General features: G+C 40.1%; 2 protein-coding genes across 6 annotated transcripts in view; one reads left to right on the forward strand and one right to left on the reverse strand.

The window, feature by feature from the left end:
* dab2ipa (DAB2 interacting protein a) overlaps window positions 1–23,358 on the reverse strand; it is a 225,473-nt gene that overhangs the window by 135,438 nt on the left and 66,677 nt on the right. For all 4 annotated transcript variants that reach the window (XM_087264337.1, XM_087264339.1, XM_087264338.1 and 1 more), the window contains one exon: window positions 12,567–12,673. In XM_087264337.1, the coding sequence (XP_087120463.1) occupies window positions 12,567–12,673 (107 nt within the window). The remainder of the gene's footprint in view (window positions 1–12,566; window positions 12,674–23,358) is intronic.
* Window positions 1–23,358, forward strand: part of LOC147842591 (uncharacterized) — a 496,599-nt gene that overhangs the window by 86,798 nt on the left and 386,443 nt on the right. The gene's annotated exons all lie outside the window — the stretch shown is intronic.

A 23,358-nucleotide genomic window follows, 5' to 3' on the forward strand; every position in this document is an offset into this window, starting at 1 on the left:
TATGCATTATTATTGTAAGGTACTGTTTGTTTTTTTTTTCTATATTTTGTTGTAGTTTTGTTATAAAATGCAAAAAGCACATAAATACATGTAAAAAAAAAAACATAACCTGTTTAAAAGAAGAAAAAAAAGAGAGTTTACACCCTTCCTTTGGCTTAATCCCCAACATTACTATACCAGGGGTCTGTTCTTCCTACCTGTCACGATTGTGGATCTGTCTGTTCTTCTATGATGTGTCTGCGTGTGTGTATGTGTGTGTGTGTACGGTGTGGTGCGTTATGCGCTTTACGTATAGGCGTGTATGAGTGTGTGTGTTGGGTGTCTCTGTGTCTGTGTTAGAGTCGCGTTGCTGTCAGTTGTGTTTACCTTATCAGCTGGGTGGTCACGTGTACGCTGTCACCAGCCTTGCCGTGCGCAGCACCGCTCAGCTGTAATCAGTGGACCACAGGTGCAGCGCATTACCGCGCCTATATATGTTCAGCGTTTCTGTCTCACAGTGTCAGTTCGTTTTCTTCACGTCTGTTTGTCTGTGTCCTGTCAGGTTCCGGTCGCTGAGTTCTGGTCGTGTGTCGCGGGGAGAGCTCTGTGTTTGGACTCTTGTACCTTTCTGTTGGCGGCTCTCTGACCTTGTTCTTCAGTGCTCCCTGTTCGATCATTACATTTCCTGCTGCTCGCTTGACTCACTCATCATCTTCCTGCGTTCTTCCTTCTGTCATTCTGTCTGAGTCAATAAATATTATTTTACTTGCAATTGGGTCTCCCTGTATTTCGTGACAGAACGAACTGACCACTGAGATGGACCCAGCAAGTGTTACCAAAATCCAGGATTTCCTCGCCCACAATTCAGCCCGACTGGATCATCAGGACAAACAAATGGCAGTGACCGGCCAGGCCATTGAGGCGCTGGTCACTCAAGTTTCTGAGCTCACGACTCAGGTTCAGAGACTGGGTTCTGAGCTTCGTACTGAAGCTGTCCAGCAAGCTCCTCCCACCATTCCACCAGCAGCTCATGCGCTAGAAGAGACCCCCAGATCCACTGAACCTCGACTTCCACCACCAGCATGTTACGCCGGCGAACCAGAATTGTGCCGGTCATTTAGGCAAGGCAAGGCAAGGCAAGGCAAGTTTATTTATATAGCACATTTCATACACAATGGCAATTCAAAGTGCTTTACATAAACAAGAATAAAAGAAACAAGTAAAATAAAAATAAAAACAAATAATAAAAATGCATAAAAACAAAACAAAACATAAAAACAGGTAAAATGTGATATAAAAGAATGAAGAAGAAGAGAAAAACATGATAGTGCAATCTGTCGGACGCAGCACAGTGCTCATTCAGTAAAGGCACAGCTAAACAGATGTGTTTTCAGTCTTGATTTGAATGTGCCTAATGTTGGAGCACATCTGATCATTTCTGGAAGCTGATTCCAGCAGCGAGGGGCGTAGTGGCTAAAAGCCGATTCACCCTGCTTTAACTGAACTCTTGGAACTTCTAGTTTATATGATCCTAATGATCTGAGTGATCTGTTAGGTTTGTATTGAGTGAGCATATCTGTGATGTATTTAGGTCCTAGGCCATTTAGTGATTTATAGACCAGTAATAATACTTTAAAATCTATTCTGAATGTAACTGGCAGCCAGTGTAAGGACCTGAGGACAGGTGTGATGTGCTCTGATTTTCTGGTTCTGGTTAGAATTCTGGCTGCAGCGTTCTGGATGAGCTGCAACTGTCTGACTGTCTTTTTAGGAAGGCCAGTGAGGAGTCCATTACAGTAATCCACCCTGCTGCTGATAAAAGCATGAACAAGTTTTTCTAAATCTTCACTAGAAACAAAGCATCTGATTCTTGCTATGTTTTTGAGATGATAGTATGCTGATTTACTGACTGCTTTGACATGACTGTTAAAACTCAGATCTGACTCCAGAGTCACACCAAGATTCTTGACCTTATTTTTTGTCGTTTGACCTTTAGTGTCAAGGTACGCATTTACCTTGAGAACCTCATCTTTGTTTCCAAACACAATAGTTTCAGTTTTCTCTTTGTTTAACTGAAGAAAGTTTTGGCACATCCAATTGCTCATTTCATCAATACATTGGCAGAGGGTGTCAATGGGGCTGTAGTCATTAGGCTGTAAGGCTAGGTAGATCTGAGTGTCATCAGCATAGCTGTGGTAGGAGATTTGGTTCTTTCTCATTATTTGGCTTAGAGGGAGCATGTAAAGGTTGAACAGGAGAGGTGCCAGAATCGAGCCTTGTGGGACTCCACACGTCATGGGTGTCCACCTCGACCTATGGTCACCTATACTGACATGGTAACCTCTACCTTCTAGGTAAGATCTAAACCATTTGAGGACCGTGCCAGATAGTCCGACCCAGTTTTCCAGCCTATCCAGAAGTATGCTGTGATCGACAGTGTCAAATGCAGCACTGAGGTCCAACAATACCAGCACTGTTATTTTACCTGAATCTGTATTTAGGCGTATATCATTGATTATCTTTATAAGAGCGCTCTCTGTACTGTGATGTGCTCTGAACCCCGATTGAAAATTGTCTAAACACCCCCTGAAGTTTAAGAACTTGTTGACCTGGTTAAAAACAACTTTTTCAATGATTTTGCCAATGAAAGGGAGATTTGAGATTGGCCTGTAATTGCTCAATAGGGTGTTATCCAGGTTGCTCTTCTTCAAGAGGGGTTTAACAACTGCAGTTTTAAGTGAGGTTGGAAAAACCCCTGATAGAAGTGAAGCATTTACCACTTTTAGAAGATCCATTTCTAAACAGGTAAACACCGTTTTGAAGAATGATGTGGGGAGCGTGTCAAGACTGCAGGTTGATGTTTTCATAACTTGCACAGTCTCTTCTAAGATATAGCATTTATAGCAAAATGTTCACTTTACATCACGCTACAGCCTTCGTCTTTCCCTAACGAAGAGAGTAAGGTGGCGTTTACGATCAATTTGCTGACAGGTAAAGCGGCACTTTGGGGTACCACTGTTTGGGAGCGTAAACTCCCCTGCTGTAACTCCTTTAAAGCTTTCTCAGAGGAGTTAAAAACTGTGTTTGACCGAGCGGTCTCTGGCAGAGAGGCGGCTCGTAAGCTCGCTGAACTCAGACAGAATAAGTTGAGTGTTGCTGAATATTCCATTGACTTTCGTACTCTGGCGGCCGAATGTAAATGGAATGCCGAAGCTCAGTGGGACATGTTTTTGCACGGACTAGCAGATTATATTAAAGATGAAATCTACGTCATGGATCTGCCTAAGACACTGGATGGGCTTATTGATTTAGCCATCAGAGTGGACACTCGGTTACAACAGAGAGGTTTCCACAAGAAACTGCACACTCCACTTCTTCCCACGCAATCTCTTTTCGCTGCATCTTCTGAACCCCCCTCATCTGATCTCGAGCCGGAACCCATGCAGATGGGCAGATTTCGGCTTTCCACGGAGGAGAGGCGTCGTCGCCGCATGGAAGGACTATGCATGTACTGTGGAGTCGCTGGACATTTTGTGGCTTCGTGTCTAGCCAAGAATAAGAATTCGTCGCCGGGTAAGAGTTTACTGGCTGGTGAAATCACCCTTGACAAGTCCCCTAACACAACCATGCTGCCAGTCAATCTATCTTTTAACTCTATCATGCACCACTGTCATGCGCTCATCGACTCCGGAGCCGAGGGGAATTTTATTGACTCTAAGCTGGCGTACAGTTTGAAAATCCCTGTTGTTCCCCTTTCTCTTCCTATCGCAGTGCACGCTCTTAGCGGTCTTTCTCTCCCCACCATCACACACTCCACTGCTCCTATAAGACTCATTACTTCTGGTAACCATTCCGAAACTATTGAGTTTTTTTTAACAGAGACTATTGCCACTCCTGTGATCTTGGGACATCCTTGGTTGGTTTTGCACAAGCCTCACATTAATTGGGGACATAATACTGTGCTTTCTTGGAGTGAGAGCTGTCATAAATCTTGTCTAGTGTCTGCTTGTTCTGCTGTTTCTCGTTCTGTGTTTCAGGAGGAGCAGATGGATCTGTCAAACGTGCCCCGTGAGTACCATGACCTGAAGAGAGTGTTCAGTAAGTCCCGGGCTGCTTCTTTGCCTCCTCATCGTCCCTATGACTGTGCAATAGACTTATTGCCAGGTACGTCTCCGCCTAAAGGCAAATTATACTCGCTTTCTGCTCCAGAGAGGGAGGCCATGGAGAAATATATTTCTGATTCTCTAGCAGCCAAGATCATTCGCCCCTCTTCTTCACCGGCGGGGGCGGGATTTTTTTTTGTAAAAAAGAAGGATGGTTCCCTTCGCCCGTGCATTGATTATCGAGGGCTGAACAACATAACGGTCAAGAATACATACCCTTTGCCGTTGATGTCTTCAGCCTTTTAACGTCTGCAGGGGGCGAACTTTTTTACAAAATTAGATCTCCGCAATGCTTATCATTTGGTTCGCATAAGAGCGGGGGATGAGTGGAAATCAGCGTTTAACACCCCCAGAGGGCATTTTGAGTACTGCGTTCTGCCCTTCGGCCTTTCCAACGCTTCGGCTGTTTTCCAAGCATTCGTCAATGACGTGCTGAGAGATATGATAGATCAGTTCATTTATGTTTACCTGGATGACATACTGATATTTTCCCATTCTCTCCAGGAACATGTTCAGCACGTCAGGCGAGTGCTTCAGAGGCTGTTAGAGAATGGTCTTTATGTCAAGGCGGAGAAATGCGTTTTTCATGCACAGTCTGTTCCCTTTCTAGGGCATATCGTGTCAGTCGAGGGGTTGCGCATGGATCCAGAGAAGATTAAGGCTGTGGTAAATTGGCCAACTCCTGATTCCCGTAAGGCCCTGCAGAGGTTTCTGGGCTTTGCCAATTTCTACCGGCGATTTATTCGCAATTTCAGCCAGCTCGCCGCACCTCTGACCGCCTTGACCTCCTCCAAAACGCCGTTCAGGTGGTCCAGCGCAGCCGAAGCTGCGTTCTCAAAACTGAAAGGCTGCTTTGTTTCAGCTCCAATCCTGATAACCCCTGATCCCTCCCGGCAGTTTGTGGTGGAGGTCGACGCGTCAGAGGTCGGGGTCGGAGCTATCCTGTCCCAGCGCTCCTCCTCGGATGGCAAGATCCACCCGTGCGCGTATTATTCTCATCGGTTATCAGCCGCAGAAAGTAATTACGACATTGGTAATCGAGAGCTGTTGGCCGTCAAGCTTGCTTTGGAGGAGTGGCGTCATTGGTTAGAGGGGTCGGGGGTCCCTTTTATCGTCTGGACCGATCATAAGAATCTTGAGTACATCAAATCCGCCAAAAGATTAAACTCTAGGCAGGCTCGGTGGGCGTTATTTTTCGGACGGTTCAATTTCACCATCTCATATAGACCGGGATCTAAGAACATTAAGCCCGACGCGTTATCCCGTCTTTTTGATTCTTCGGAGCGTACATCGTCACTCGAACCCGTAGTGCCTAAGCGGATTGTTATTTCTAACATCACATGGGAGATAGAGTCGAAGGTTCGCGCAGCCTTAGATGGGGTAACGCCCCCGATTGGATGCCCACCGAGTCGGTTATTCGTGCCAGAGAAACTTCGGTCAGATGTTATTCGATGGGGACATTCCTCCAAAGTAGCCTGTCATCCTGGGGTGAGTCGCACATCATTTGTTATTAAACAACGATTCTGGTGGCCAGCATTGGCTCGTGATGTGCGTGATTTTGTATTGGCTTGCTCTGTGTGTGCTGTTTCCAAGACTTCCAATCGGCCACCCGCGGGACTCCTTCAGCCGCTGTCAGTACCTTCGAGACCCTGGTCCCACATCTCGCTAGATTTCGTTACGGGGCTGCCTCCCTCCAACGGCAACACGGTGATTTTAACCGTAGTGGACCGGTTCTCGAAGGCTGCTCATTTCGTCCCTCTGCCCAAATTACCGTCAGCCAGAGAGACAGCGGTTGCTGTCATTAATCACGTCTTTCGCATTCATGGCCTCCCGACGGACGTGGTTTCTGACAGGGGGCCTCAGTTTATCTCTAAATTTTGGAGGGAATTCTGTCGTTTATTGGGGGCTACTGTGAGTCTTTCGTCTGGCTTTCATCCCCAGAGTAACGGTCAGACCGAGAGAGCCAATCAGGATCTTGAGCGCACATTGCGATGTTTGGTCTCACAGAATCCCTCCTCCTGGAGTCAGCAGCTTTCGTGGGTGGAGTACGCACATAATTCGTTACCAGTGTCGGCCACGGGCCTTTCTCCGTTTCAGTGTAGTCTAGGTTACCAGCCACCAGTTTTTCCCAGTCTGGAATCTGAAGTCGCGGTCCCCTCCGTTCACGCCTTTGTCCAGAGGTGCCGCCGCACTTGGAGCAGGGCCAGACAGACCCTCCTCCAAGTGGGTGTGCGCACCAAGGCTAAAGCCGATCGCCACCGGTCTAAGCCTCCCGTTTACGTTGTCGGTCAAAAAGTGTGGCTTTCAACTAAGAATATTCCGCTCCGCACCGTTTGTAATAAGCTAGCTCCTAAATTTATTGGCCCATTTATTGTCACTAAAATCATTAGTCCTGTGGCAATCCGCCTCAAATTACCTCCAGCGTACAGGAGAATTCATCCCGTGTTCCATGTATCTAAAGTAAAGCCCGTTTTTCATACGGCAATTAATCCGCACACACCAGTTCCCCCCCCGCCGCGTCTCGTAGATGGGGAGACTGCTTATTCGGTTAAGCGCATTCTGGACTCTAGACGGAGGGGACGAGGATTCCAGTACTTGGTGGACTGGGAGGGTTACGGTCCTGAGCACAGAAGTTGGGTTCCGGCCGGGGACATACTGGATCACTCTCTTATCGATGATTACAATCGCCAGGTATGCTCGTCTGGGAACGCCAGGAGGCGTTCCTAGGAGAGAGGGTATTGTCACGATTGTGGATCTGTCTGTTCTTCTATGATGTGTCTGCGTGTGTGTATGTGTGTGTGTGTACGGTGTGGTGCGTTATGCGCTTTACGTATAGGCGTGTATGAGTGTGTGTGTTGGGTGTCTCTGTGTCTGTGTTAGAGTCGCGTTGCTGTCAGTTGTGTTTACCTTATCAGCTGGGTGGTCACGTGTACGCTGTCACCAGCCTTGCCGTGCGCAGCACCGCTCAGCTGTAATCAGTGGACCACAGGTGCAGCGCATTACCGCGCCTATATATGTTCAGCGTTTCTGTCTCACAGTGTCAGTTCGTTTTCTTCACGTCTGTTTGTCTGTGTCCTGTCAGGTTCCGGTCGCTGAGTTCTGGTCGTGTGTCGCGGGGAGAGCTCTGTGTTTGGACTCTTGTACCTTTCTGTTGGCGGCTCTCTGACCTTGTTCTTCAGTGCTCCCTGTTCGATCATTACATTTCCTGCTGCTCGCTTGACTCACTCATCATCTTCCTGCGTTCTTCCTTCTGTCATTCTGTCTGAGTCAATAAATATTATTTTACTTGCAATTGGGTCTCCCTGTATTTCGTGACAGTACCTTGCTTAAATGATCTAAGATGATTAGGCTGATCCTGGATCTTTAATTCTTGATAATTGATCTCTGGCTAATTTGATTCTTCAAACAAGTTCGCGAGTCAGATTAAAATGTCTGAATGAACAGATCTGAGATCGCTGCATGTGTTGTGAAGAACAGATCTATCGATCAACGAATCATGATCAGCAATGCAACGATTGGCTGACAGCACAGCAGCATAATGACATCATCTGATTAGTATTAAATTATCCATGAATTACATAGAATTCATTGAAAATGGTTTGTTAAAGATGATACGCAATAACTTTCCACCTTTGTTGTGGGCTACAGGCGTTACACTTTCATCTATCAAGAGTATTTAACAATTTTTTTAGTTTTACAGTTAGAGCGGATTTTCTTTATTATAGCCTGTTTCTTCATCAGTGTAAAGAATAACTGGATGTTTAAATTAATTTTGCATCACAAAAGCATTTTGATGTTGGTAAAGGTGTCTGCAATTTTTGTGAAGCATCAAATCAGCATCCTATTAGCTGTCAAAACATGTACATGACTGCATAAATGTATTATTCCTTTAAAAAAATTTTGATTATTGTGCATGTCTATTATTACACACAAACTGCACTAAAGTGATTGTATGCGCATCTAAAAAGTCCATTTCAATCAATTTTCTCTTTGAACCACCAGCAGGTGATAGGTTTTGTACTTTTATTTTGGATTGCAGTTTGCATAAGTTTTATTAATATATATATCCAAGCAATCCAAGTATGAAGAACAGACCCCAGGGCTCAACATAGCGAAATGATCCGCTCCTGTTATTAGTTTTAAACACACAACCTCGTGCGCACATACACAAAATGTTTAGATCTTGAGAAGAGACCAAAATAATGAAGCTTTATCTTTATGATTTGTGACATGTATGAAGATTGCACATCTAACATAATACTGAATATGGTAAATTAGATATAAAAAAGGCTAAATATTTTCTGAGAATAACCACAACAAAATTAGTATTTTTTGGTCACAAAAAGCACAAAAAAACAAATGGTGAAAATCTATTGGGTCTGATATATATCATTATCATGATATATTGTGATATGAGATGTTTGTCATATAGCCCAGGCTTGTTGTACTGTACTGTATCTGTGACCCACCTCACATACTGCACTGTAAATTCATTCAATACTGCCTTTCTTAGTAGGCCATGCAACAATTGCAAGGAAGCGTGGGCACTGGTGCTGCCAGCTGTGCCCGTGGCTCTTCCACATCGCAGCTAAATGCAGCAAGCTTCCCTTTGCATCTGTCTCATTTACAGCACGAATCAACCAGGACTGATTGCATCTCCTGCAAGGACTGTTCCCCATTAGATTCCCATTGAGGTCTATTAACCAATGGTTTAATTCTATCAGGGAGCCTAATCCTTCTCTCCTCTCAGGCTGACCTGAGGTTTCAGAGGCAGCTGTGGCCGAATCGCTCTCTTATCTGCAAAAAAAAAGCCATTACGGCCTGTGCTTTTTTGCCCCGGGCAGGAAGCGCACAGCGCAGAAGCGAAGACATGCTGTTTCTCCTCAGGGTGTGTGATGACACCTGCTTTACTGACTAGCAACAACTGCTGGGATTAACCTTGTAACAGAGTTCAATGAACTGCATTCAGGAGTTAAGTGCAATCCGGTGCCCTTTGCTCCACTAATCTCAACAAACAGAATCTTAAAGTAAAGCTCTATGGGACACGCTACAACTGTTATCCGTAGCAAACATGATCTGAGTTATAAAAGGTGGTGTGGTGTGGTCTTGTGACAAAAAAAAAAAAAAAAGAAAATCAGGTGTGCTGTTGGTTTAAAGTGTCATCTTTGGTAAATCCCTTTAATCACAGTTTACTCCAATGAGACTGGACCTATAATAACACTATACTGTTCTGGAAGCTATCCAAAAATAGTAAAATGTCACAGTGATTTGTTTTATTGTATACGTATTGTATATTATGCTATATTAAAATAATATTACATACTTAAAGGTAGGGTTGGGTCATACCTGCCAACACTCCTGTTTTTCCCATGAGTCTCCCGTATTTCAGATCCATCTCCCGCCCATCTACCGTATTGTTCTGTATCTCATGAATCTTCCGGACCCCACCCCCATTTTTTTATTTTGGTAAAGTCCAGCAAGAGTTTTGGTTCAGTCCCCCATGTGCACCGAACCCAACGTGCAACCATCTTCATACCGGCTGCCAGCTATTCACTTTGCGCACCTTCCCAACTCCCGCTCTTCATTTCGCGCGCACCCCCGGATAATTACAATCTCCTGGATTTTATGATCCGAATGTTGACAGGTATGGTTTGGGTATCGCTATTTCGATACTGGTGCTAAATCAATACTTTTAAAATGGTACCGGTGCCAGAACCAATACCTTTGAGGCACAAAAATAATGAACGAAAAATCCATTATTTGACAAAAATATATAATTTATTCATTTTAATTGAACAATATAATTAAAGTTTAAAGTATACATCAATTCATATTTTATATATTTGAATTGAATTGCATTATTACATATCTTTTGATTATTTGTTTTGAATTTAAGATTGCATTATGCAATTAACATTACAATAGCTTACTACTAACCTGTGGGAAGGCTGTCATCAAATTCAGGGAACTCATTTTTTCTAGGGTTTGGGCTTGTGACTACATTTATATGAACATCAGTAATCAAAAAAAGATTTGCACTGAATCTAAATAAGACAGTAATATGATTCAGGTGTTTACATGTGTGTTTTTTTTGTAAATGTTCCTTTCATGATCCCGTTTTACATGCTAAAGCACAAAGATTGATTAATAACATTGCATCTCCAGGCTTTGCACATTTCCTCTTGAGCTTCATTTAATTTCGTGTGTTTCATTTTTAATTTTTAACTGCAGTTAGGCACTTTCACTTTCATTCAGTAACATATTGCCCCGTGATAAACTGAGGTATTTTATTTGAGTATTAAGTAAGGATTAGTGGACGAGTGTTGTTTTAAAGGAATTTGATATCGCACGCCAAATGGAAAGAAAAAACCCCCGCATTTTTGTGACGCCGGTGTCTGTGGACCTTTTGGAGTATTGTCTTATTCATATTAAAATCTGAGTATTGATGTCCATGTAAACATACTCAAGGAAAGTGCCAGATGATGCCGTAAGCTGTCAAAAGGTCAAAAGCCGTTTCCATCCACATAATTTTTATGCGCATTTTGCATATGTGCATAAAAGAACTGTTTGATGGATACGCCAAGATGCTAAAATTTTTTCAAATGCGCATAAAAAACATGCGCATAACTGAGTAAGATAAACTTTTTATTAGATGAGAAAAAACGGGCATAAACTTGTGCGCATAAAACAGTTTTACCACACAAATTCAAGTATGTGCATTGAAAAAGGTAAGGTTGTTTTGTTATTAGAGATCATGTGATGCAAAAATGTAAGTGAATGGACAAACCAGCAGGCTGAGCACATTGTAAAAACATTTAAAATGTTGTTTTGGTCATTATAAAACACCTTCACCATTTTAGTATTAGCGTTATTATCTTATTAATGACCTCCAGAATCAAGAGCATCTATGCTCCGCGTCTCACACCTTCAAACGCCACAGTGCATTCACTGCGTGTCAGGATTACCTTCTGAGGTGCAAGTCACTCATTAAATGAAGAAAACACTCACACAGCTTCTCCTACCACAGTAAATTCCGTTTTTACTGCTGAAATTTGGTGCCAGTTGGTCAGGGAGTGGCGATTTTGTTCGTTTTGACTCGTAGGATGGAAATGCTGCTTTATTTGCACATCTTTTATGTGATATTCCAGTTTTGTGCATAAAGTTAATTCACATTTTTGGATGGAAACATAGCTAAAGACTCCGCTGCCATTAATTTGATTCCATGCACCCTCAAATGTTTCATTAAGTTGGACGTGTTTCCCCCCAAAACTTAACTTTCGTAAAGCATCTGCTTCACATTACTGTGTCAGAATCCTTGCTTGTAAAATATAGCTATACTATAGATAACTTAGTTTAAGGAAATTTAATGAATGCGATCATGCGTGTTGATGTATCTGAAGAGTTGCTCACCAGATGCACTGTTGCCTACATGCATGGTTCCCTAAGCAACAAGAACAAACACCTAACATCGGAGATGGTGTCCGTACCCCTTATTTTTTAGAATTAAATGTTTAAAGATGGTGTGAAACAATGTGTACCTATGTGTGCCTTTGATGCACCCCTTGATGCTTCTTGCGTCCTTGTCTCAGCACCAGTGGCACCGAAATTCATATGCTGATTCGGTCAGGTGCATACCAGTTACATGGGTGTTTCGGTAACCAACCCTATATAAGGGGATAGTTATTTTGGAATTTTGGAAAATGCTGGTATCTGGCACACATTAACGTCCATAGTAATTTCCTATTATGGAAGTCGATGGGTTACAGCAATCAGAAGAAAGAAATTCAAAAGGTTTAAAACTCGCAGAGAGAGTAAATGTTAATGTAATTTTAAACTTTGGGTGAACAATCACTTTAAAAATTAAAATGACAATAAATAATATAATAAAACTGAAAAGTAAAATTAAAGTTTATTTAAAACATGAAAAAAATTAAATGATAATATTTAGAAAACTTAAAGATTATTTTTTAATGTTAATAAGTATTGTATAGGTTTTGAATTATGTTAACGATTACTTGAAAACTTGAAAAAAAAAACAGTCCAAAGCACATGTTTTGTTAGAAATATTGCATTTAAAGAAAGGAATAATTTAAGACATACCTGTAATATTTCTAAATGAACTGTTTACTGAACTACAGAAACTGTCATGTATGGCAAACACTGGTCAAATCAAAGCAGCGAAATTATTCAAAGTTCACTCCATATTCACACAAAGAGCATGTGAAAAAAACTAACTGATTATATTTACATTTTTAAAAACGGCATTCAATATTTTCTTATCAATTATCAAATTAACTGCATAAGTAAAATGCATCATATACAGTCAAAATGAATGCCATTTTGAGGCACAACCTCAAGCTCAGAGAGATGTCTTAAGGTTGTAAATACACTATTTTTATCTGTGCTGCTGTCATAAATGCGTACCGTGACTTTAAAAGGTGTTGACGTGTCTGCATCCATAGCGACCACCGTTTTGTCCACCGTACTGCCAGGCATACTGCGCCGCCGGCCCACCCTGTCAGCGAGTGACTCTAAAAACAGACACACAGAAAGACAAGAATAAGACAATGCTCAGTGGATTCATGTGTATGTATACTAGCAAGGGCTTTTCTAGGATCTGGATGAACAAGCTTTGCTTAGACAAAATCAGAAATCAATAACAGTTCTGAAAATCGAGTATGCTTGCAAAGATGTTGCTATGTTGTTCCTAAGATGTTCTGTGTGAAGAGTGCAGGTTGTTTATTTTTTAGTATGTAGTTGTTAGGTGGGTTCTTGGTGCTTGCTTCTAGCTAAATAAACTGCTAATATGTTTTAATTAGTGGCCAAGGAGTTGCTTTGTTTTTGCTAAGATGTTTCAAGTTAAAGGATGTTATTATGCAGCTGCTAAGGAGTGCATGTTTCTGATTTACAGTTAACAGTGCCAGCTAAAATACAAATAATGGGCTCTATTTTAAGGATCTAGGTGCAAAGTCTAAAGCGCATGGCGTAAAAGCATTAGGGGTGTGTCCGAATTCACTGTTAATAATTTAAGGGCAGAAAAATACCAAACGCTTCACTAGCGAGAAAAGAGTTAAACAGACCATCTGCAGTGAGGGTAAATAATGAGCCCCCTCCATTCGGCCTCTTTACTTTCTCTTTACTTTACTACTTTACTATTTACTGTACTCCTTCCATTGATAAGGAAACTGTGTAACACTCCACTGAAGACATCCATTAGCCTACATATTTAATTTAGTTTGTTAAGCGCAAAGATTTGTTTTAAAAACTATTTCTAAATTCAGTTCTAATTTCCAGCAAACGAATAAATGAGCAATAATAACAAAGTCTGATCAAAAAACAGTTATATTCGATACACACGTCCTATTCTTATGCCCTATAAGGTGATGCATACGTCTCCAAACCCCGACAGATAGACAAACCTAAACTTGTATTTATTAAAATAAATATAAATATGCATATAATAACGCTACAAAAAAATGCTAATTTTCATAGATAAACTGAAAAAGCCACCTGGGACATAAAGAAGGCAGCATGTAGTAAATAATAGTTTTTGTAACATTTTAATCCTTTATTTTTTTCATATATTACAGATATTTGTGTATTGCTGTGCATCCTTTGTGTATTAAGTTTGAACCTGCATAGGCACATAACTAACGTGCTCTGCACCTCCTTTATAGACCGGCACACCCATGAGTTCACAAAGTGGCGCAAACGGATTTGCTATTTAAACAATGTGATGCAAAACATGAAAATTAGAGTTGCGCTGGTCTGAAAATAGCAACAAATCGCGCCAAATACGTCTTGTCTCAGTCTTGTGCCTTATTGCACCAAGTGTATGATAGGGCATTCTAGGGCATTAGAATGTAATGTCAGCAGTCTGCTATGCAGTTGCTATATGGTTCGGGGTGTTTACTAAGTTGTTTATTTGTTTCAGATGGTTGACAGGGTTTTGCTAATCAGACATGTTTTAGCGTGATAACATGCAGCTGCTAAAGAGAATGTTACTATTAAAGTACACATGAAATCAAAATTAAATATATTGATTTTGTTGCTAGTTTTGTGGTGAACAATCCATCTGTGCATCTCATTAAAAAAAAGAATTGTTCGCCCTTGTAATTTTTCAATTAAATCTGAAACTTGACTTTCTGTTTGTTTTTTTAGTTAAATTCTGACATTACATCTGTCAAAGGTATTGAGCGTGGTTATTATACTTAACCAACACCCTTCAATTGTCAGCTTTGATAGCACTATTATAACAACCAGAAATGGTGAGGATGAGGAGTCTGTTGGGTTGTAATAACTACCTGTAACCCTTTTCCCAATCTTTCTGAATGTAAAGCCAGAATTTACTACTTCGAATCAGCTTGCAGTAAAGAACAAGCCACTACCACTGTTTCTCTAGAAATTGCATCACAATAGTTTTCACTGCATCGACTTTAATGTTGCTTCTAGGAGGTTGTTAATGTTTGCTAAGTTGCTAATGTATTGCTATGCAGCTGTTAACGTGTAACAAGTGCATTTAAGCCATTGATATTGGGTTGGTATGGTCTTCTGAGTGGTGTTACGCTTGTTGCAATGTCGCCGTTTTAGCAGGTTGCTTACAGGCTCAAATCAAAAGGTCCACCCATAAGTCTGTATGATTTGTTGCTTCTGTTGTAGCGTCACTATGTCAGTCACATGTTTCAGTCATGCTTGGCCAGATGGCTAAATTTCAGCCTGCATCAGCCTGTCAGATGCTTGGCATTCACCACACGCCTGCATCTCTGTCTGCACGATTGATGGAGGGAAGGAGGGAACAAGTGTTTGTGTGGAAAACAAATGAGAGAGAGAGCGCAGTCGACCTGAAAGACAAGATCTATGAAATTCATCCCACTGTCTCTCTCTCTCTCTCTCTCTGCACAGCCTGAATCATGTCAAACTCAAAACAAAGTGAAGGAAAGGAAATGTGCGTCACTAACAAGCTTTGGAACCATTTTTTTCATGCATTTTTCCTGTGCCTGTTCTGGTTATTAGAATAAGAAGCTTCCTATAATATAGCAGTGTCAAAATGTCCTGTTGCATTTACAGTAATAACTGGCAGCTGTGATTCCACTGTAAAAAAAGTGATAATATTTTATAACTAACATACATTTCACTAAGTTGGTATTTCTGTACTGTTTGCATGTACTCCCCGTGCTCCGGTTTCTCCCACAGTCCAAAGATATGCTGCATAGATGAATTTATTAAACTTTACTGGCCGTAGTGTGTCTGTGAATGAGTGTGTATGAGTGTCTCCCAGTACTAAGTTGCTGCTAGAAGGGCATCTGCTGGGTAAAACATGTCGGAATAGTTGACGGTTTATTCCGCTTTGGTGACCTCTGAAATAGAGACTAAGCTGTTGAAAAATGTATAAATGAATGAATTAATATATTACTAAAGCTAGGGTATTTTCCGAATGTATTCAGAGAAGCTAGCAATAGCATGCTAGCTTTACCAGCATTAGATCCCACAACTGATCTCTATAACGACCCATTGTCACAATCACCAAAGATCTAATTCTGGCAGATCGCTGGTAAACACAGATCGCTAACAGACTACAAATCCGCCAGTACATGGACTACAAGTTCTAGTCATGCACCACTCACATGCACATGTTCCTCATTCAGTAGACTACACACACTCACGGCTGGGAGCCGCTCATGAACTGATTACATGGACTTTATAAACCACACACACACACACACACACACACACACACACACACACACACACACACACACACACACACACACACACACACACACACACACACACACACCTACACACACACACACACACACCTCTGGGCTGAGTCCCGTTTATCAGAATTGTGAACATTACGATGCATTTTCCTTTGCCTTGTCTTGTTTGAGTCTTGCTGTGTTTGATTGTTTATTCCAGTCTACTGCCTGCCTTCTGATCAATCGCCTGTTTTTTGACTTTGACTCTGGATTCTCTGTTTGTACCTGATTGCCCCTGTGTTGATTGTTGCTTGCCTGACTATTCTTAATAAATCCTGCATTTGGATCCGCACTCCGTTGTCAGCGTCCCCATCACAGTACACCCATTGAGTTTTAAAAAAAAAGTTAGTCAGGTGGTGAAACCATTGAAAGGTTGAGCAGACATTTTACTATTTTCCAACGGCATAGTAAATTATAGCCACAAGAACCACATACAACAATTAGATGGACATTTAATGATCTTGAGAAATGGACACTGTAAAGACTGACATTTAGATAATGCATTAAACATGAACTAAATAAGATTAAATGCAAAACAAAGCACCCTAATGCACTGATCACAAAAATATTTATTTAAATAAAATACAATTATATGTGATATGTAATTTTTGAAATAACCTTCTACTGTTTTTCAGCATACATTATTTAGTAATTATTTGGTTACAACCAGTTTTTTACGGTTTACAGTTTGCAGTCGCCTTGAAACAAAACAATAACATGTCCTGCAAAAGATAAACAATTATGCATTAGTTAATATATGCACAAATACAAAATACATATGGATCCTTACTGCAGTCTCAGTCATCATTTAGCATTGGCTGAGCAAAATAGACAAGATCTGACAACATGGAGGAAGAGTGATGAACAGCCCTGCGTAGGTATCGACATATGAAGACTCCGTCTGTGTGTCTCTGTGTGTGCGTTAGTAATTTCACTGTTTTCTCACTGGTAAAATGAACAGATTGAAATGGATGGGAGGGAAATCTCAATGCTGCCTCTTGCTTATTGTTGATATCACAAGATCCTGATCCATATGTTAAGCACAGAAGCAAGGCTGCATGATCTTTTTTTGGCCTTTTTAATGCTTTGCAGATGGGACAGTGGAGATATGGATTGAGAGAGAGGATAAGAATTGGCAAAGGATCATGATGCAGGAATCAAACTCAGGTCACCACGAGTGCAGTTGTGCTACAAGTCTGTGCTTTAACCACAAGACTAGACACACTGACAAGACCGCATGATCTTTGAATTAAATGCAGTGTTTGAAGAATAATAAAGTCCCATTCACACTATGAACGACACACAGTGACACGCCGTGCGGCTACAAAAGATGCAGATCCACAGATCTAATATTTTGATACAAATGACATTTTTCTACATCTGTTTGCATTTACAAACAGAAAAAGAAATAATTGTGTTTTGAGTGTTTTGTCATAATCTGGTGTTTATTTGACAGTTGTAGCAAAAGAAAACTTCAACATTAAGACATTAAAAATTTAGCTTGCTTTTTATGTGCATGCATTTTATGTCTACGCTGAGAAACTGCTTTTTAAGAGTTTAACCTGACATGGCATGCAGATTTTATTTATTTTTTTGCTGTTGACAGAGTAACTGAGCCACAAGTTGTAAAGGAACCGCTCTCTTTTTTTCAGGGGGCGGGGTGTAGCAGCTCATTTGCATTTAAAGAAAACCGAATTTTCCACTAAAACTGAACTGAAATGTTTTCTGACACATTTTGGGGACTAGATTTTGTAAAAAGGCCATAATAAGACCACTTCAAGCAAAAACATTACTAATTTGATCAAAAATGTCTCATTGGTACTGAAGTTCATGCCTCCGGAATTACATTTAAGAGCACTGGCATGAAGAACTCTATGTATCGAACAGCGCTGTTTAGTGTCATTTAAAGAAGGGATTCCAAACTTTTCAGCCCACGACCCACAAAATAACAATGCCAGTGACTCGCGACCCTCACATTCCTTGGAGGTGGTTATACATTTAGAAATGTTGGACACACAACAATAGGCCTATAAAACACAAGAATATTGACAACATAAAAAAAGTGTAACATTCGAACAACCATAGGCTATAATTTATATAGTCATTTATTAATTTGTGTATCAATATTAACCTCCACTAATGAGACTGGTGGACACAATGTTTACAGCACACATCTATTCTTGGTTTAGTTTTGGAGACCGCCACTCAGAGATCCTCCTTAATGTTCAGATGTGGCCTGTATTTATTTATTATGTATTTGATCGCCACAAAGGTGTCAAAAAGTGTAATCTGGTGCTATAATATCAATCTGCTGTAGCTCCTGACCCCCACTTTTAGAACCACCAATGTAAAGGACAGCTCCAGCAAAACATAATTACTTTAGTTCATACAGCGGTGACCTTTATTTTGAAATGATTGCACAGAAATGATGTTTCATTCTGCTGTGTGTGCTTCTATGATGCATTTTATACTGACAACAAAATGCCATCTCTTATCAGTTCATTAAATCAGCACCAGCATGAATTTTGAACATTGACAATGAAACCATTTACTCACAGTATGAAGGCAAGAACATGCATTCCTTAGGTCAGGACTTCTCAAACTCTGGACTATCCGGACCTGACTCTATTTTGTATTGCAAGACCATGCGTATAGGATTCAAATGGTGGATTTCCTTCATCGATAAATGCATAAACCTTGTAAATCAACAGTTTAGTTGTTTGTATTTTTGAAGAATTTGCTTAGTTTTCCAGCGTGACTCTGTTGTCATGACATCCAGTGATCGAGGCTTCACGTAATTTAGCATAACAATCGCATGCTCTCTTGGTTTAGTGCACCGCAGCAAAGTGATCATTTGAATGGATGAAGATGTCAGTCTCACAGGAAAGGAGATCTTGACGAAGAGAATTGACAGTTTAAAGTTAAATGGGCAGATAAGTATGCGTTTATTTTGCCACAAGCCAGAACAAAGCCATTCTTCTTGATTTGTAATGGGACAATTGGAGTTGTAAAGAGTGGAAATGTGAAATGCCACTGGAAAAATGAAACACAGACATTTTGAATGGCAGGATACACTAAATACAGACATGAGGACCGCAAAACTACAACATCTAAAGTTTTCATAACACACCTTTTGTATTTTTCACTTTTTTGGAGAGAGGTCTGGATGCAGACCTGGTGCAGTTGGCCTGCATTCAATGCTTTTTAATGCCCACACCTGACGCTACTTCTCACAGCTCCACTGAGTGTATTGTGCCTGACGTTGCATCTCTGAGATATGCAATCTCAGCTTGCATCATCATGTCTTTATCCAGATACTATTGGGCCTACCTTTTGATGTGTTTTGTACAAAAATGCACTTACATTAGTGGTTTTGCCACATTTGCATTGTATTTAATGTGTTTTGAATGCAAATGCCACTTTATTTAAAGAAAAATAAATAGTGTTGACTTGTGATGCATGTTATGGATGTTTATTAAAAACAAATGATGTAATATTAACTGTTCTGGACCTTTGACCTTGATGAAAATTCAGATTTGGACGTTTTAACGTAGACGTAAAAAACCCTGCCTTAGGTGAACGTTTATGAAAGCCAAGTTAAAATGGGAAGATTAAAACAAAAAGGAATATTTTTAAGAATACCTCATGTTTCAATTCAAAGGCACTGTGACCTTGCCACCATGCTGAACTAGAGCAATTAGAATCTGAAGGACTACTGCAAAAATAAATAAATAAAATACATTCAGCAGCTCTTTCCATCAGCTAAAAAAAAAACAAACTCTAAAAGCACTTTCTTTGCTCTGGATGATGAATACAATGCCATTACCAACCTGCAAGCTGGTAATTGGTTCAGCTATTCTTTCATCATTAAGCTGCTTGATCACGCTGGATAAATGGAACAACATTAAACAGCAATTGAGAGAGAGCTCTGACGTTCCTCCACTCAGAGCCAAGTGTTTATGAAGAGTGAAGACAGTAAAATGCGCTTATATTGAGACGGGCTAAAAGAAAAGCTTCCTCTGGCACGGACCTGCGAGCAGGGGGTCTGAACTCTTGACCGATCTGCTCATATTTGTCAAGAGCAAATACGCTGACAGACTAAAGAAACTGTGTGTATGAGTTGGAAATAAAGGAGATACTTTACATTTCAGCTTGGATAATAGCAAACAACAATAGGTTATTTTCAATCACGTGGTTCTGGTGATGCGCAAAATTCAGATGGAGGGCAGGAAGTTAAAAAATTGAACGGAAGACATTGGGGAAAGTCTGCATTTTTGAATGCCATAATTCAAAGGAGATATAATAAAAAAAAGTAAGCACATATGTTGCGCATAATTCTTATAATATAAAAAGGACCATGTTTTCTACTAAACTCAAAAATATTTGCCCGCATTCAAGGCGATAGATACTGTAAGGTATCACATGAAAAAATACTAAAGTGTTTGGAAGCATACTATAGATGATTACTTGAATTAAACTGTTGTAGTAATTATATTGTTGCTGTGGTACAACAGAACTGTAGAAACAAACCAACTATGCAATAGGTATCAGTTTTTTATGATATTCACAGTGCACCACAGTTTACACTAATGTTACAGTATTTATCACAGATCAGTTTACTATGTCAGTTTACACTGCAGTTTACTAATATGTATAGTATTCTGTAGCATTCATTAACAAAGAGTTGTACACATCATACACTTAACTATGTGGTTCAAAATCATTCATTCATTCATTCATTTTCTTGTCGGCTTAGTCCCTTTATTAATCCGGGGTCGCCACAGCAGAATGAACCGCCAACTTTTCCAGCAAGTTTTTACGCAGCGGATGCCCTTCCAGCCGCAACCCATCTCTGGGAAACATCCACACACACATTCACACACACACTCATACACTACGGACAATTTAGCCTACCCAATTCACCTGTACCGCATGTCTTTGGACTTGTGGGGGAAACCGGAGCACCCGGAGGAAACCCATGCGAACGCAGGGAGAACATGTAAACTCCACACAGAAACGCCAACTGAGCCGAGGATCGAACCAGCGACCCAGCGACCTTCTTGCTGTGAGGCGACAGCACTACATACTGCGCCACTGTCTCGCCCGGTTCAAAAACATGTTTATTATAAATTACAATAATACATAATAACGTTTTCCATCCAGAAAACGTTATGTCTTCCAGACACCATGAAATTAAATTGAATTGAATTAAAAAAAATAACGGATGAAAGCATACAAAAGCATGGATGTAAAGACATGGATTATGGCAAAATAAGACAGAGATTACATTGCAGCGATTACATGCAGGGTACGTTATTTATGTTCTGATATTGTATAAGTTGTGGTGGTTTTTTGTATGTGATTTTTATATAACATATTAACATAATGCACTTAGCTAAGGCCTGCCTATAATCTTTTCTAGTGCTGTCAACAAATTATTGTGTTCAAAAAAAGTTTGTACTTATGGACACAGAAAAAATGTTGATTAAATGCTGCCTCTTCTTACGTTTTTAATCTCCCCTTTCTGAGCATAAAACATTTGGAAGTCTATAAAAGCTGTTTGTCATTTTTCATTTTATCCGATTTTAACAATTATACACAACAAAAAACAGAAACTTTTTAATGTTCTGATAGCGATTCCTATGTAGAAGGATCACTTCCTCCTCTGCATCTGAATTTCGTGCGTCATTAATGACGTCACTTGAAAAACTATAAAAATAAATCACATCTGAAAACTGATTACTGCGATATTATAATCCACATGATTCACAATAACGTAAAACAATCTGCTAAACTAAATTGTGTCCAAATGTACATGTTATATGATTAAGTTGTTATATTTATTGCTATATAAATCAATCTATGCTCTGGTATTGAGGAAAACACTCAACTTTTAAAAAGTAGTCACAACAAACGAAATAAAACTGGGTTTATGTGAATTATTTTATAATGCTAGTAAATGAGTAAGCTACTTTACAATATGAAAAAACATGAATGAAAGTTGTATATTATAAATGACTAAACTGAATAAAGTGGCAGATGACAATAAAATAAGACATTGTAAACCACAGTCTTCTTAATTTGTTTAACTGTACATACTGTGTGTTCAATCCAGCAGATCAATCTCTCCACCCACTTTATAAAGTCACTGTTAATATTGGCTTCATTCATTAGCCAATATTCAATTAGTTACTTGAATCATTAACTCATTATTTGCATTTAAATACTAGACAATTACCAAGTAATCTTTATAAAACAACACTAATGGGTTACATCACATATTAACTTAATCAAAACAAGAATTATCCAGGATATCTACATCATCATTGCACAAATCCAATGGGTGGATTGACTGAACTGAATGTCTTTTTTTTTCCCAGTAAAGAATTACAAAACTGCTCTCGCAAGTGCAGATCTTCAATTTCTAGTATTAAAGTAATCTAAAACTAACACACCAAAATAAGAGATTAAAAATGGTAGAGAGTTACATAATGAACGGGAGGTCACAATAAAATAAAATAAATTTCAATTCAAGAGTTCACAGTTAGCTGATGATTGATTATAAGCAAGTTTGGCGTGCTGGGGAGAGAGCCCGGAGCTCAAAAAGTCCTTGAGCCCTGGGCTCCCACCCGTTTGCAGGGCGAGAGGGGAGCTATAAGCTTAGGTAGATCTCGACAACTCCCCCTTTTAAGAACTGATGACTAAAAATTAAATGCTATGAAGAGATATGCTGCAGGATGAGAGATTGACTGTAGTACAAAATTTACTTTTGCATGTTTTTGGAATGTGGGAGAAAACCCGGGGAAAACCCACATGAGCATGGGAAGAACTTGCAAACTGTGCACAGAAATGACCACCGGCCTGTTAAAAGACTAGAACCGGTGACGTTCTTGCTGTGAGGTAACAGTGCTAACCACTGGGCCACCGTGCCACCCTATGGAGGGAAAGGTGAAAAGGTAGGGGTGGAAGGGGGGATTCTTCAAATCGAAGATGACTGTAGTGAAAAACCCCTTTCTCTTAATAGTGGGTTAAGCATATCCTGATTGGTGGATCATGCATGCTAATGCAGAACTAGCCATGTTCAATCATAATCACGTGATCTTCTAGAAATTGGTTTATGAATAAACTTCACGTAACCAAGGGTGTAAAGTAACAAATAGAAAAATGACTCGAATTACTGTAGAGTAGTTATTTTTTCTCAGGAATTTTATTTATTAAGTAGTTTTATAAATGTGTACTTTTACTTTCACTTGAGTACATTTTTAGCACTGTATCAGTATTTTCAACTCCATTATTATCCTTCAACCTGCAGTCACATTTTTTTTCTTCTCTATAGAGATTGACTGAGTAAAAAAACTCAGTCCTGCAATTCCTGTCCAAACCACACATAGAAAATAAAGTGCATCATACTGAACGACCTCAAGACATGGGTGCTTTATAAATGCAGCAAATCATTT

The sequence above is a fragment of the Danio rerio genome, chromosome 8 (genome assembly GCF_052040795.2).
Source record: "Danio rerio strain M-AB ecotype USA chromosome 8, GRCz13ab, whole genome shotgun sequence".
Lineage (NCBI taxonomy): Eukaryota > Metazoa > Chordata > Actinopteri > Cypriniformes > Danionidae > Danio > Danio rerio.